This window comes from Sander lucioperca, chromosome 21 (assembly GCF_008315115.2).
Source record: "Sander lucioperca isolate FBNREF2018 chromosome 21, SLUC_FBN_1.2, whole genome shotgun sequence".
Classification (NCBI taxonomy): Eukaryota; Metazoa; Chordata; class Actinopteri; order Perciformes; family Percidae; genus Sander; species Sander lucioperca.
This window is the reverse complement of record NC_050193.1, coordinates 15,222,113-15,239,203: the sequence shown is the minus strand read 5'-3', so window position 1 is coordinate 15,239,203 and position 17,091 is coordinate 15,222,113. Positions and strand designations below refer to the sequence as shown.

The 17,091-nt window shown below is 40.8% G+C and overlaps 1 protein-coding gene and 1 long non-coding RNA gene across 4 annotated transcripts in view; both read right to left on the bottom strand.

Annotated features, from left to right (window-relative positions):
• Nucleotides 1–639: 639 nt before the first annotated feature.
• LOC118494113 lies at nucleotides 640–1,961 on the bottom strand. The gene is made up of 2 exons (XR_004896175.1): nucleotides 1,528–1,961; nucleotides 640–1,433 (listed from the first exon to the last, which is right to left on the bottom strand). It is a non-coding gene; the product is annotated as an uncharacterized LOC118494113 (long non-coding RNA).
• Nucleotides 1,962–3,548: 1,587 nt separating this feature from the next.
• The window catches only part of cacng3b (calcium channel, voltage-dependent, gamma subunit 3b), a 31,006-nt gene continuing 17,463 nt past the window's right edge, over nucleotides 3,549–17,091 (bottom strand). For 2 of the 3 annotated variants that reach the window (XM_031320861.2, XM_035996609.1), the window contains 3 exons: nucleotides 15,705–15,788; nucleotides 11,884–12,024; nucleotides 3,549–8,953 (listed from right to left, as the gene is read on the bottom strand). In XM_031320861.2, coding sequence (XP_031176721.1) covers nucleotides 8,442–8,953; nucleotides 11,884–12,024; nucleotides 15,705–15,788 — 737 coding nt within the window. In that variant the 3' untranslated portion in view covers nucleotides 3,549–8,441. The remainder of the gene's footprint in view (nucleotides 8,954–11,883; nucleotides 12,025–15,704; nucleotides 15,789–17,091) is intronic. The other variant, XR_004896173.1, reaches the window with a different exon arrangement.

The following is a 17,091-nucleotide window of genomic DNA, read 5'->3' as shown; positions in this document are numbered from 1 at the left end:
TAAGGGTTGTTATCTGTGTGTGTGTGCACACAATGGAAAAACAGATCACAAAGCTACACATCATACATTCACCTACAGTACACACATTCAAACACAAAATGAACTCACCATAGGCACTTTGAAAAGGTAACTCTTTATTTTCTAATCATTATACTGTATATAATATTCCTTCTCTCTAGATATAGGTATCATATTTATATCATGTAAGTAAAAGTGTGCTTTTATTCACAGCTTGTGTCCGTGTCAGACGGCTGTTGGAGGTTTACATTATAAAGTATACAGTGAAACTGGCTGGCAGCTATGTGTGTGTGTGTGTGTGTGTGTGTGTGTGTGTGTGTGTGTGTGTCTTTATATGTGTGTGTGAGCTGTGAGAGTTGTACAGTCAGTGTGCCTGTGTATAGAAAGACAAATGTGAGTGCCAGCATGTTTCTGCATGCATGTGTGTGTGTGTGTGTGTGTATTTGTTTGTAGAGGACTAAGTACATGTATCTCATGATAGGGCTCAGAGGTATGGAGCAGGATAAAGAGCTGCCCATTGATACAAATTTCAGAACAGTTGATCACCTTCAACCTTTAAACATATCGCCCATCACCACATTTTCAGGTGTTTTAAAATGATGACCCACATTTTTTTTTTTGGGGGGGGGGTTTCAATCATTAACTGCTTCAGGTTCCAGCTGCACATTTGTCTTCAGGCTTTCGTTTTTCACTTTCATCACTGCTGCCAGGCAACACTGATGATCCCCAATGTCACCCCTCAAGTCAGAGTAACGGCTGGCTGCTATTTACTCTCCTCATCTCCATCTGAATAGTTTCACCTCAAGGCAAACTGCAACAATGCCTGCAAAATTCACTCCCTAGATTTTTTTTCCAGGTCATTGCTACACATATAATAAACATGATAACAATGACGTATTAAGCTTTGATTTGATTTTACATATATTCTGCATATTTTGCTCTGTTTTTGTGTTCCTTTGAAAGGACTGCTCCATCTATTGTCACTGTACACTAGGACAAAAATTAATGCAATTTCGAATCAATTAAGAAATACATACAAACTTAAAATGTCACTAACTTCACCATCTCTTCTCCTGAGTTTGTGTTCTGGCATTTGTTATCGAACAGTAATTGACTAAGGTCAATTTGAAATGGACAAAGTCAGGTTACAATCATTCACCACTTAAACTACTTTAAATAACAAGACTGAGAGTCTACAGCCATGCTAGTGGCTCTGTGAGGCTGCACAGTGGTGCTTTGAGCTAAATACTAACTACAGCATGCTAACATGCTGACAATGACAGTGCTAACATGGTGATGTTTAGTAGTTTAGCAGTTGTGTAGCACTAAACACTAAGGTGCAGCTGAGGCTGTCGTAAATGTCATTAGTGTCGCAGATATTAAGTCATAAACAAAGATTTGACCTGATGATGGCGCTAGATGAAAACTTAAGGGATCACCAAAGTTATTACAATTCATCCTGAGGGAAACGTGAATGTCTATTATTAATTTCTTGGCAATCCATCCAACAGTTGTCGAGACATTTCACTTAAAAATGGCGAATGTCAACCTAGAGCAAATGTCAGGGGGTCACCGAAGTCAGCAGGATTTTTCCCTCTAGGCACCATGAATATCTGTAGGTCTACCAAATTTCATGACAATCCATTTAATAGTCAAGATATTTCAGTCTGGACCAAAGTGGTCGATGACCGACATTGCCATCAGCTATGCCGCTAGCCTGGCTAGACCACCTACAGTCTGAGCACTCTGTAATAATACCAAACTTGTGATTGTTCTGTGTTGCTTTCACTGGTCTCTATGCCTGGTAGCCTGACTCTACCCATTACTATGTGGCTCAGTAGAAGGTGATGGGAAATTTAGTCTCTTTGGGGCATGGCTTTCTCAGATGAGAGTTTGACTCATCCAAAAATCTAAATAATGATCCAATAGATCATATATATACATATATATATATATATATATATATATATATATATATATATATATATATACACTGTAGGATTTGGTCTGAAAATCTATAGTGACAATTTTAGAAAACATCAATGAAAACTAATGTCAACTAAATAAGACCAACTCATGAGTTCACTCATAACCCCAAAACACAAGAAGAATAAACCTTTAACGTGTACTGTTGCCAGTGCTCATGAGCAATTTATGCAAAAGGGAGCCTGAATGCACCTAATGCAGAGCGAAACTCTCGAAGCCTGGTTAAACTTCCTGCCATTTTGGGCCTTTCATCCTTGGTCAGTCAACCATGCCAGCCTTGGATATGTTCTGCATGTAAACAACACTGTCTGAACGCGGGGTTTGAGGCAAAACTGTAAAAAGCAGATTTGAATCGCTCTGTACTTCCTGTCAAAATAATATGTGTAAAATGCAAGACAGGTACGAAATCTCTCTAGCTAAAGGGCTAAAGCCTGGCACACAAAAAAAAACCCGGAAGAGGGTGGTCTGAAAAACGGGCTTAATAGGCACCAAGGCCAGAATAATATGTGAAATCGTGGCTGCTATTTGAATCTGAGATTCTGTTAAGGGAACTTTTTTTTGGAAACCTTTCTTTCTGTAAAATATCCCACATGAAGAACATTTAATTCTAATTGGCAGTACAAGTTGGATGACCTCTCACGTCATCTGAAAGAAGAAACGCTCTGATGTAGGAGCTCCTACAGACAAATCCTCAGCAACACAATAGTTTTACAAGCAAGTATTGAAGACAAGCTAGTCCCCTTTTTTTTTAGCTGATATTTGGGAAGTTTGAGAACACGAGGAACAGCAAGCTACACCAGGTTGTGCTGATTGAAGACCAGCTGTCATTGGGGACTCGATAGATTTGGGTCTATCCTGCTAAGCCCCCTCTGCCGATCCTAAATCAGCCTCACAGAATAAAAGGCAACAGTCCAGTCAGACCATAGAAATTAAAAAATGAACTGAAACTCATCATGAATACATTTTGTACACAATATCCACCAGAAACCACTGACTCCAAAACAGTCCTTGAATCTTGTATGGCTGCGTCTGCTGAGGAATGAGCGGGGCAGTTAGCTCTAAAACTGATCCCAGTGTAACCGTTAAAGGTTGTGGGAATGCAGAGGAGGTTATACTGGAAGCCCCATGGCTGATCTGGGAGCAGTCTGAAGGCAGGACAGGCAGGCACTGGGTGCATGGGTGAGGAGAGGCTAACTGCACAAACACACACACACGCGCACAAGCACGCGCGCGCGCGCACGCACACGCACACACACACACACACACACACACACACACACACACACACACACACACACACACACACACACACACATACACACATGGATATTAACGCACAAACATGCAGGCACATAACTCCACCTGTAAGCCCTCCTCACACAGTAACCTTGTCTGTGTGTGTGTGTGTGTATGTGTTGGGTGCTTATAGCATGTGTTTGTCTATTCCACTAAATTCACATTTCTCAAACATTTCTTCTGGACCTCTGCATTTGATTAGCTGGCTCAAGTTCCTTTAAGGAGCGACCCATCAGCGACATTTGTTGTTTTTCTACAAAAGAAACACTTAAAATGATTTTTTTTCCAAACATGACACAGTGATTTTTCTTTTAACAGGACACATTTATCCACACACTGCACTGGCCGAAGTTGCGAGTGTGTGTTGTGTAAGTGCGTGTATCTGTGCATAAATGAATGTCAGTGTATATGTTTGTGACCATTAATGAGTGTGTGTATTGCTATGTGTTGTGTTCTTGGGTTTCTATACTCATGAGGACCTATATCGCACACATTTCTTTTTTTAGGGTCCCTTTTTTAAGTAAGTTAGGTCATAGTTACGATTTGGTAAGGATGGGCATTGTTCAGAGCACATTATTAATGCAATAATATTAATATCTCAATTTGCTACATTTGTAATACATTTTGGTTTTATTTTAAAGAATACATACGAGTGCAAACAGCAAAACCAACCCCTGTACAATGAAAAACAATCTATCATGGAAGTCCTGCAAAAACATTACTTCTGTGAAATCAAAAGTCGTTGTTTTGGTGACACTGTTGAAGAGGCTGTGGTTCAAATCTATGGTATTTTTGAGGCTGTGGTTGAGTTGTATTATAGTGTTAACTGTTTCTATTATGTTGCCTCTGTCAGTCTTGACAAAAGTGGATACTTTGAAGCGTTATAAAGTATTTGTTTTTACAGACTTCTGTATTAGATTGCATTATTTTCTGTATCCAGGTAACAAAGTTTGGTCTGGTGAATAGGTCCTCAAAGGTATAGAAACCTTACTTTGAATGCATGTATGTGTGTGTGTGTGTGTGTGTGTGTGTGTGTGTATTGCACTTTCAGTGTTGAATGTCCCGCTGAAAAACTGTAAAGTTGACCTCTGGCACCAGTGAGGTGAGGTTAATGTCCACGACAGATCGTCCGAGCGCTCCATTGTCTCTTCCTCTCCTCCCGTCAGAGGCTTCAGATGTGATTAAACGACACAATCTCACAAACCACATCAAAGTAGAAAATGAAACTAGAATAATATAATATTACAAAGACTACGATCCCTGCTTCCCAACTCTGCTCCCTTTCCACTAAACCCCCCATTAATAGATTAATAACTATAATATGTGACAGAGTTTGTCATCCTCTGCACAGTGGCACCTTTAGAGTAGAATATATATATATATATTTTTTTACTAATAATACAATTATTTGTTGTTGATATCAGAGTATCAAAGCTGTATGGCGGTAAGAAGAGATAGACAGAGGTCTAGTCTCAAAAAGCACCCTGTGCTCTATTGGAGTAAACATTGTTAAACACGGCACAGGCTTACGGGCCCACACACCCTTGTAAGGCGTCTTAAATGTAGCAGTCCAGTGTCCCTTACGGAGTATAGAGATTAGGGTGCCATTTGAGACTGGATTAGAGATATAGAGCGAATGTACGCACTGGAAGCGGATGGATATGGCATGCATGGTTTGAAAGATTAATGTTGACATGGCTCATGGATGCGGTTCTGAATTCTGACCCCTATAGGGGCCACGGATGTGCTGAGCTACATAGCTACCACTGCTGTGAGTATACTGCAGGAAACCCTATGCAAAAAAAAAAAAAAAAGAGTACTTAGAGTAGTGAACCAATAATCTAAAGCTAACCTGGAGACCATGATATACAGGAAACATTTTGAGTAATATTTGGCACCAAGTTTGATTAACAATATTTTGCTAATATATGTTTAATCCTTAAGCTAAATCAAATAATTCTTAACCAAAAGTATCCTACCTCGGCTTAAGGCAATACTCTTTATCTCTAATTACTTCAGAAAGTTACCCATCTAACCTAAAGTTAGACAGAAAAAGCAGCTAAAGACTAACCTGTAGCTAACATGATTAGAAGAGTCTATTTCTCTTCCTCCGCTTCTCTTTTTGCATGAAGCGTGTTATATCGTTAGTTAGCTACTCAGCTGGTTTAAAAACAGTCGTTCCTGTGCAAATGTACTTTACCTTTCCTTCCACACAATACCCTTTAAAACGACGCTGCTGCTGCAGCGCTGAGCATAAAAAGCCCTTGTGTGCTCCTGTCCTTTAAAAATTAAAAGCCCTTGCTGGAGAAAAACAGTTTTTCCCTTTCACAGCCCATGACAACTGCTGATGTTGTAGTTAGCTTGCAAAATTAATATTTACACGTGGAGGACAGCAAGAGCAAGTCTGCGGTGATGCATGTGTGTCCCTTTAAGCTCCCTTTATGGCGTAAAAAGACAGCGGATAAAAGAGCAGCGTCATAAATTAAACAGTATGACTGAGATTTAAAACATATTTTATTATCAGGGTAATATCTCTCAAAGTAGTGGTGTGACGGTTTCAGCTTGGTGATGTTTCATGGTTAGTTTATACAAAACAGTGCAATGGTGGCTTAGGGAGGTAACGAAGAAAACAAAAATGCATTTCCCCCCTCTCTTTGAGTTCACACTCACTTTTTACTCACAGCCCCAGAAAAGGTTTGAGAAAAAAAGCTGTTAACATTTACACTAGCTACTCATGCTCTCCCTCCACAACTCTCTCTGTATTATGGCTATTTTGTCTCCTCCCCTTGTATCTGTGTGTGTGTGTGTGAGTGATCAGGTGTTGTCCAGTGATGTGATAAATGGTTTAATGTGAACTCAGACAACACTATAAATACTAAAACATGAAAAAAGTGTTGCAAAGTATATATTTTTGGATCTTTGTATGTGTTGCAACAGCCTGCTAATTCTTTGCAAACATTTACATTGAACAGAGGTAGCGACAGATCACCAATTATTAGGAGATCTAGTGGAGAACTGACTGTGTGCAAATACTATTTACCATATATATATATATATGGTATAGTACTTAAAGAACACAATTTTCAAAAGCAAAAATAAAGCCTGCTAACCTTACTAGTTACTGAAACAAGTGTTCCAGTATGTTGGGAAGTGATCAGATCCCAGTCAAAAACGTCTTTCCTCCTATCTTTGTCTTATTTATCCAATAACATGGCATGGCTTCAGTACAAGCTGGTGCCAACACAGTATGCAGAGGGTCAGACAGTGCACCAACTTTGTGTTCAATGTTTTCATACGTCTGAAAGAGAGCAAAAGAGAGCGAGGGATACATGTAAATGTATTGATGTGTATCTAGACGCTGTCCCAGTAAAAACTGTACAGATGTTTGAAACATGATAGGACCATGACTGTCTGTGCTAATACAGCCAGGAGACGTGTGTATTGGCTTGAGTGTGTGTGTATGTGTTTGTGTTTGTGCAGATGTCTACTGTATGTGCACATGTAAGGGAAATAAAGAGGAGGAGAGGCTGTGAGTGACAGCTGAATGGATGGAGCACAAATCCTCTGAATCATACACAGGACTTCTGCCAATTCCATCTATTTAGCTTTAAATTGTGCGCCACATACAAATTCATTTTCAGCAGATCCTCTATTGGAGAAGAGAGATGTGTACTTTCAACTGAAGGGAGCATTTTCTCAGTGTTTAATTCTGCAGCTGAAATCTTTGACAATTGTTCTGGCAAGAAAAGACAACGTTATATTAAATTCTTCTGTATGATATTCCCAAAGAGGTAGAGGGCAAAAAAAAAAAAAAGTCCATCTGTTTGTTTAATGTCTTTTTGGCTCTGCCTTAAAACATATTCACAGCTCAGTGGTCTCCTCCCACAGTACCCTGAACCAACAACCTCCAGAAAACCCTAACTAGTCTACGAGCAACACCAACGGAAGACAGGACCTAAAAGAGAAAGAAAGGGTGAGAGGAGGTGTGTAGAGAGGGTAGCAGTGAGGTGAGTTATGGGGCTACACAGAAAAATGTGTAAGGTGAAAGGTGACCAGTGAAGGCGGACAGACGGACACACATTTGATCATCTCTTTAAGTTTCAGGTGAAAAATAAATAAATCAAGAGATGACGAGATTTCGGGTGGCTGAAAACAGGGGTAAAAGGAAGCACCAATGATGTAACGTAACAATCTAAAAGAGATTCATTATTTTTGTGGAGTCCCACCTTTTCCTCCCGAACAGCTGATCTGTAGTCAGTGTACCCGTTTCTCTTCATCAAAAACCTCTACGCAGGTTTAACGACTGACCTGGGATCAGAGAGATGGGGGTAAATGTTACCAGGAATGAGCTCAATTCAGTTTCAGTTCAGTCAGTTATGAAGTGAGCATTTCCATCAATCAATATGAAAGGAGTATATATACAATATGTATAGAAAATAATAACTAGTGCCACAAATGTGCTGCCATAAATGGACAAACTGCATCTTCAATTAATATTTTTGAATCCAGCTGAACTGAAAATGAATCAATCCCTATCCTGAGGTGTTAACGTCCGCACTTTTAAATAGCATCGTAATCAGAGAGACAGCTCGGAGCTCAACGGCTGTACCCTGCACTAATCCAACTTCTATCCAAAAGGTCAGGAGGACAGAGATCACACAGAGTCTCTCAACTCTTTCCTCTTCTCCTTTGGTTCACATTATTTTCATTTTTTTTTTTTTTAGGAGAAGTTGTCCCAAACAGCAAACCACTTACGATATGCTTTTAAACTTGGGTCAATCCCGTTTCCCCCGCAAAAAAGCCGGAAAGTCAATTTATGAACATAACACTCATGAACATAAATCGAATGTGCCTTCATATGTAAGGAGTTACAGGTATAAGTACAGTGATATGTGGTAAAGTGGAGTTGGGAACAATTTCTCCATCAAAACCGACGCTGCTACACACACTGAAACTCTCACAGGGCTCAGGATTCACAGTTCAAAGGCTAAAAGTTCACAGTTCACAGTCAAAGTTTATCAAACCCCATTCCCACCCGCGTAACCCTGTGTGTCCCCTGCTTTTGCTTGCACTCCCCCTGTATTTCTCATCATCCTTCTCTTTGATACTTTGATTCGGCGATATCTGCAGCCAGGAACCTCTCAGACAGGCGTGGTCCTGCGGTTGGGGTCCTTGCTGTAGTCTTTAGTGAGCGTGCTGCTCTGGAGGAAATCCCTTTCTGAGTTGAGCAGCCCGCCCATGCCGCTGCCAGGTTTGGTGCCGGGGTTGCCTGCCTCGCGTGGGTTTAGCGTGTACATGGGCATCTCGGAGGCGGCGGGGCCTGTGTAGCCGCCTTTCCCCAGCGGTGAGGTGTCACGGCTCGGGGCCTCGGATGAGCGAACACTGGAGCGACGCCGGAAGCGGTAGCGATAGGAGGGGATGCGGCTGAAGGCGGACTTTTTGATGAGCTCGGTGCGGGACTTGGCCCGTTGCTTGCGGTGCTTCTCGATGAACATGTGCACGGCCAGCACACCCACCATTTCTGCCATGATGAAGGATAGGGCGCCAAAGTAGAAGGACCAGCCGTAGGAGTAGGACTTTTTACTGTCGCTCTGGCCCGGGTCACCCGAGTTGGCTGAGATATAGACAATAATTCCTATGATGTTACTTAGACCTGGAAGGGAAGGAGAGAAAGAGCAAAATAATAAGAGATGTGAGTGGAAAGGGTGGTCACCTACTCATCCAGAAAAACAGCACAAGTGTCAAAAATGGCAAGAGACAGAGATCCATCAGTAAATGAAAACAAAGCACAAATATACAGTTATTGCACAAGAATCAATAAAAACACAAGACTATGCATTTATAGTCATGCTAGCAGCTCTGTAACTTTGGCACAGCAATGCTAGAGGTAAATGTTAACATCTGCATGCCAACATGCTCACACTAACAATGTTAACATGATGATGACTGGAAAGTAGGGGTGTAACGGTACGTGTATTCGTACCGGACCGTTTCGGTACAGGGCGTTCGGTAAGGTGCATGTGTGCACCGAACGGCCGAACGCAATCTTTTGTGTGCGGAACATAGGTCAATTTTCGTGTTTCCACACGAACATATTAAGTGTCGGAAGTCTCCGCGTTCAGCGCAAATCCCGCCCTGCAGCTGATTCTAAAGTTTTCATTGGTCATGTCAATATGTCAATCACTGTACAGACTGCCTACACCAAACACTGATCTCTAAACCTACCCGCCGTCACTGTAACCTAAACCAATGAAATCGACTGCAGGGCGGGATTTCCTCTGAAGTGGTTTGGGGAAAAAAATAAAAATCACACACCACGTGCTGTACAACAACATATACGGCACGCCTTAGCCCAGCCTCTCGCTAGCTAGCGTCATGGCCAATGCAGACAAGCCTATAGACAGTACGGACAAGCCGGAGCTTGAAGAGCCACCCATATCATTAAGGTTTCCCAGTGAAATACGTCAACGGACAAAGACTAGTCGATAAGACGAAAGCAGTGTGCCGACGTTGCTCAGGAATGATCGGGTATGTTTCTGGCAAACACTTCAAACTTGTTAATGCACTTGAAAAGGCATCACGCGAGTGTGAACATCACTACTACAAGGAAAAAAACGACCGTAATTCAAACGCAGCTCCCGTTGGCATTTAAACAGACCTTTGCTGGTAATTCCGATCGGGCCAACGCAATAACGAAAACCATTAAAACCGAGGTACGTACCGAACCGTGATTTTTGCGTACCGTTAAACCCCTACTGGAAAGTATAATGTTCACGATAGTTAACATCTTAGTTTAGCATTTTAGAAACTAATGTCATGTGTTTTGCAGGTATTTGGTCATAAACCAAAGATTTGGACATTGGGTCTCGCTATATGGAAAGCTAAGGGATCCAAAGTTCTTACTCTTCATCCAGAGGGGGACATGAATGTCTGCACCAAAATTCATGGCAATTCATCAAATAGCTGAGATACAGTCTGACCCAACGTGGTGGACCAGTCGAGACAGTTAAAGATACAATCAAGTGGCAGATTAGCGAATGGAAATTTTTGAAAGAAAACATGTCAGAGCAAAGATTTGAGAGAAATTAACAGAGAAGAGGACGACGGGGAGACAGCCAAAGGAAATAAAGCAAAGTAACAGGAGGAGAGAGTGGAGCTTGATAGAAACGCTGGAGAGAGTCATTGCACACAGCTGGGCGCTCTTATTCCATATCATTAGTCCAGAATACAGTGCTCATGCAGTGTGGTGGAATGCACAGAATGGGGACAATTAGCCAGCTGTAATTAACCAGAATCAGCCCCACACTATTGTGGTAAATAATTACCAATTTGGCTCCATGAATTTACTACAAAACCCAATGGGACCCTACACATCCCACTGAACAGCAATTACTGTACAGCCCTTTGTGTTTGTCAGGGGCAAGAGCATAAGTGTGTGTGTTTATGGGAGACCAAGTGTCAACATCCATGTGATAGATTGTGTGTGTGAGCATGTATGTGTGTTGACACTCTCACACCCTCACAGTGCATCACAGCGGCATCATGGTATTCTTGCTGATTGATTAATCAGCTGCTGTGCCCCATTTCCACACTCTGGCTCCTCACACAGGCACTTCTGTGTGCTTTGGATGCCTAACAGGCTCCTTCTACAAATATTTGAGCGCTGCACCTCCTCTATTTAGAGTGGCTCCACAGTAACTACACAACACATACTCATGGACACACACATACATACAGTAGCCCCTTGTTGCTATCTCAAATTCAGCATCCTTGTATTTAAAATAAGAATCATAGTAATTTCTCGATATCAGACATATTTGAATCTGCTCCGCTTCTCCTATCAGGTCAGGCTATTATTTTAAGTCATTGGTACTGCAGCTAAGATGGCTGCTATATTGTGTTTAACAGTGTTGTCATGGAGATGAGCAGTACACAATTCTCATTTCCACTACAGTCTGTAGTCCCCATATAAAGTGTACGGAAGGAGATTAGGGCTCATTACCTTTTTTTTATTGTTTTTTTTTTTTAAGTCTGGGATTTGAGTAATACTTAAAATATCAAAACATCTAAATATTATGTCAAATATTTTTTAATGACGTTGAGGGACTTGTTTGGGGAAGATTATCAGTTTAAACAGATCTGCTCCTTTCAATTAAATTTAACCCACTATACTAAGACCCTTTACATATCTTTCTGTGGGGAAATAGGGTCACTGCAGTGACAAAAGTAATAGGAATCATCATGGAGAAAAAACAAACAGTCAAAAAACTGAATACAAGCAGAAAACACCAAATACAAAACACAAACATAATATCATCAGCGACATAAGCAATCAACAAAATCAATACAACTTCAATATAAAACATGTGCAGCCAAGAAGGTTAAAATTCGGTCAAAAAGGTGACAATTGTTGATCAATAGCCAATGTATTTTTTTGGGAGAAACAATATAATCAATATGTAAAAGATGTGTCCTTCAGCAAAGAACAACAAAATAAAGCCGTACTTTAATAGACAGATAATTCATAATACAGCTCCTGAGAAACACACACACACACACACACACACACACACACACACAAACCTGCAGAGACGAAGAAGATTCCTGCACTGAGGATGACATTGTGTCGGCTCCGGTAAAACTCACTGGCGGCCACACAGAGCCCCCCCAGGAACAGCAGACCCACACTCATGATGGGGAAGATACTGGAGGCCCGCACAGCACCTGTACACACACACACACACACACACACACACACACACACACACACACACACACACACACACACACGCAAACACACGCACACACACGAAAAAGTGTGGAAACACATTTATAATGGAAAGGTATGGAAGTGGAAGTCTTGGGTGAATGTTTTGTTTTGCAGCAAACCCTTTGACTCCATGTTAATGTTTATTTGGAAACAGATCTCAAATACCAAATGTACTGTACAAAATGTGCATTTTCAGTTACTATGGTGGGTACAAATACAGTGTCCAAAACTGTTTTCAAAGGGGCTGTACTCGACATTCAGAACATTAATATAGCAGTAAAATGTGCAATGTACAGATACAGTGGAGCTTCCTGAGCAGAGAATGAAGTCACACTCTCTCTGTGCATGTTAGTGCATGTGAGTGCCTTGTGCGTCAGCATCAGACACTGGGGGCTGTGACAAAGCGTTGATATTTGTCGAGTTAGGGAGCGGTCTGTGAGAGCCATGTGGAGGAAATCCCAGACCACTTTTTTTCAGTATTTCGAGTACAGCACCTTTAAGGTGATGGAAAAAAAGCTGGATTTGAATTTTCAGTTTTGAAAAATTGGGTAATTGGTATGGTAGCTATAGCATCCTATGAGTCTATGCTCAGTAGATTAAAAGGTAGTTTGGACGATGAGATTTCCAAAGGGACCTTTTAAAAAAAAAGTGACTTTTTAGTTACTTTCAATCAGAGGTAAGAACATCCTGTGAATGTTTAATTGTAGTGTTGACTGGGTCCCTCAGTTTTATAAATATGTGCTCCTTACTTTAACTTCATTAATTTATTGTTTTTCTTTCTACACCATAATTTGTAGTAATGTCTTCCCCTGTTACCATGAAATGAGTTAAAGATCTACTTGCTGCCATGTACCAACCTTTTCTTTAAAGTCAAGATGTTGCCTGTGAAGAATAGATTCATTTAATTAAACTGTAATTAAAGTACAAAAACAAAATCACTGAAAATACTGCCAACCTCTGGTCCCATTTTGTAGTATTTTCTGCTGGTTTGCTTTATGGCACCATTCAGGAGGATTACACATCTCAAAATAGCAGATGATATACAGTACTAAACAATGAGTCAATGGAAAGAAAAACAACTTTTACAATATTTGTAGAAAGAAAAAGAAAGAGAGACCATACATACAACCATACATACAATGGTTCACCATGTATGGTAAGACTGTATAATTCTTACACGAATGGGTGTGAATACACCTCAAATCCACTGTGTTGGAGGGCAGAGCTGCATCTCACACACACACACACACACACACACACACACACACACACACACACACACAGGGTGCATTTCACTATCTTTGTGGGGACCTGTCATTGACATAATGCATTCCCTAGCCCCTTACCCTCACCTTAACCATCACAACTAAATGCCTAACCTTAACCCTTACCCTCACCCTAACCATAACCTAATTCTAACCCTAATCCTAAAACCAAGTCTTAACCCTCAAACAACCCTTTAAACTTGTGGGGTCCAGCATTTTGGCCCCACAAAGCTGGTTGGACCCCACAAGTATACTGTATTCCCGGTTTTTGGACCCCACAAATGTAGTTAAACAAGAACACACACACACACACACACACACACACACACACACACACACACACACACACGTACACGCACGCATACGCCAGTGCTGCTACATGCTTGACTGAGTCTGAATCTAGAACATGTTACAGTAAAGCATTCAGAGGCCTTGCTTCAGAGAGAGAGATGGATGTAGAGGAAAAAGATGGACAAAAACCAAGACAGATGGAGAGTCGCACTGACACATATGCAAGGCAAATTAATGAATAGCAGAGATGATGAAAATGGAAGCGAGGCTGCAGTAGGAGTGACATATCTGTCAAAACCCCATATGTGTACATGATGTGACAACATATTGAAGGATATTTGCAAACAGCTTGTCATGCAGAACTGAGCTGTGCGGTATGTTTAGATCGGTTGAACAGCCGATGTGTACTCATTCATCAGGTGTATCATTACAATTATTTTTTAAATCATCTAACTAGTAACATGTTTGCGTTTCTGAATTTCTTTTCTTTAGGCTTCTTGTGTTAAAAAACATTCCCAGCATGACTGACAGAGGCAGTGACCAATAGTGTTGTACGGCTGAGTGTACAAGCCCCGCCCCTGTGGCCCACACCCGTGGGCTGTGTATGAAATGCCGGTCACTAGGTCCCCGCTCCCCATTGGCTGGCCAGCGCTGAGGCCTGTGGTCTAATTGGCTGCCTCTGGGGATGTTGCTCTGTGTTCAGTGGAGCAGTGGAAAAGAAGCATAGGCTGAATCCATTTTCCCTGTGTTTTGTTGTTGCTGTTTTCTCTCTCTGTCCATTTTTACTCTTTGTTTACTGTGGGAGAAAGGACAGAAACAGCCCGCTCCTCTCTTTTTTCCACTAAACCATCCTCTCTCTATCTTCGTGACTGCATCCTTTTTACTTCTGTCCTATTATTCTCTCTGTAAAGGTGCTCCCACATGTCTCTTTTGTCAATTTCATAATGGCAATGTGTATTTCCTCATTTTTCTCATGTATTTGCAGATAAAACCGTGGCATCTGTATATATATGATGTTCTCTCCATTATACCCTCTCTGTTCATCTATCTGGAATGTAATAAGACTTAGATCTCACATTACTTCCTTATATAACACTTTGAATAACTGTACATTGCAATACAAGACAAATGCAATTTATTTTATTGTCATATATTCTACATGTATGATCAAATGATGAGAAAGCTGACTTTTTGCAATGTGCAGCTATTGCCTCAATCTTTTAGCATATCATGCATCGAGTGCAAATTTAAAGGGACAGTTTACCCCAAAATCACAAAATAAATATGTTTCCTTTTACCTGTAGTGCTATTAATCAATCAAGATTATTTTTTTTTGGTGTGAGTTGCCCAGTGCTGGAGATATCGGCAGTAGAAATGTTTGCCTTCTCTCCAATATAATGGAACTAGATGGCTACATTTGAAAAACTCAACAGCAATGGCTCTGTCCAGAAACCCGGTTTCTCGAGATAATCCACCGACCTGGTTGCGCTTTTAGCACCACAAGCTGAGGGCCATATTATTCCATTATATTGGAGAGAAGGCAGACATCTTATTGTTGGAGATATTGCTGATATCTCCAACACTGGAAACAATCTAGATTGATAAATAGCACTACAGGTAAGAGGGAAAATAGGTATTTTTGATTTTAGGGTTTGAACTGTCCCTTTAAGACTCCTTTTAATATTTTTCAACCAACTCATGGAACAAATAATAGCGTAGTTAGCATATTTAGCTAGCCACACAGTTAGCGACAGTTGTCCTTGGTAGATCAGACCCTATTATCATTGTAAACTGCAAAAGTGCTGGAATGAAAAGCTTGACAGACATAGCAACAGTAAGTAAGGGGGACAGAACTTAGAATGGTCAACATAATTATTTCAAGTCAAGTTTTAACCTTTCATATTGGATTGGGTTAGTATACTATTATTATAAATCACGATTTCAGGTCTTATCAATATATTTCCAGGTCTTGTCCAAAATTCATAGCAACCTTGACCTGACAGTGACACCAGATAAAATATTGTCACAATCTGTTAATGATAAAAATGGTCCGAAATACATCATCATATCAAACTTACGGAGGAGGTATTCAGCAGCATCTGCTTCATAGTCCGCATCCTCTGGGAAGTGATCGATCTTCTTACACACACCTCTGAATGTTCCTGCGGAGGAGAAACACAGATTAGTTAAGTTCAGATCTTTATTGTTCCACAAGACAAATTAAGTACTATCGAACACACACACACACACACACACACACACACACACACACACACACACACACACACACACACACACAATTTCTACTAGCCAATTTAGAATATTATAAACCATGCATACTGGTGAAGTCTGGATATTTGATCAATTCTCAGTGGAAGACATCAGTCATCAGTTATGGACAAAACCAGTTATGTCATTGAACAAATTGAAAACAAAACACACTAATAAAACAGAAAGGATTTATTGTGCATATATATATATATATATATATTAGCTGCTAGCTCTGATAAGGCCAACTGTATTCAACTCGCAATAATGACTGGCTTGCTCTACATTATCCCGCCTATTACACAGCTATTTACTAAAGAAATCAATAATTTGACACAAAATATTGATATAAAAATGATTTTATTGAATTAAAAATGGTCCTCCAGAGTCTGTGATCAGAACTCTGGTCATAGAAACAGTCTGCTATACAGACATAACAGACCGTAGAATGCCGTGATTGACCAATCAGAATCGAGTATTCAACAAAGCTGTGCACTGTATTACCGTAACAGGTAGCAGTGTCTACAGCAACATTAAAGGGGCGCTATGCAGTTTTGGCCATTTCTTCGCTGTTTTCTTGCTTTTTGCTGGCAGGTTTCTCTATAGAGCTCCCCCTACAGCTTCGGAATAAATATTTGGCAGCTCCTATGTTAACTCGTGTCTGACTTCTCGCTCGGTCAGTCTGCCGTTTCCTCTTTCTCTGTTCCACCGACAATGCTTTCCTAGCTTTCTGCTTCTTTTTTGCCGGCTCAGCCATGACGATAGTGTGAAAAACTACCATACCATCACTACCTTGTTAGCCGGTTTCTGAATGGGCGTATGTGTGCAGTGCTGTGAAGCAATTTGTTGCATCGTGAGACCTGATATCATGAAATACTTCCTGACGCTGAGGCCGGCGACTCGCCAGCCCAAAGTTGCAAGGGTGGTTTTTCTGTTCACAGGCGCTAGGGGGGAGCGAGACGACCATCATTCAACTCGAAAAAAGTCATATAACCATTCCAATGACTCCGAAGCTGTTCAGTTAAGGTATATTAAGATAAAAAAACTGCATAGTTCCCCTTTAATGTATGGTTAGCACTAGGTTGAAATGGAGCTCGCTTCAGCAGCGGTTTGTTCCTTCCTCGCTGACATTGTTATGAGATGGGATAATTGAACGAAGGTATGCATGAAGATTTTGTGTATTGTCTAAATCTGTAA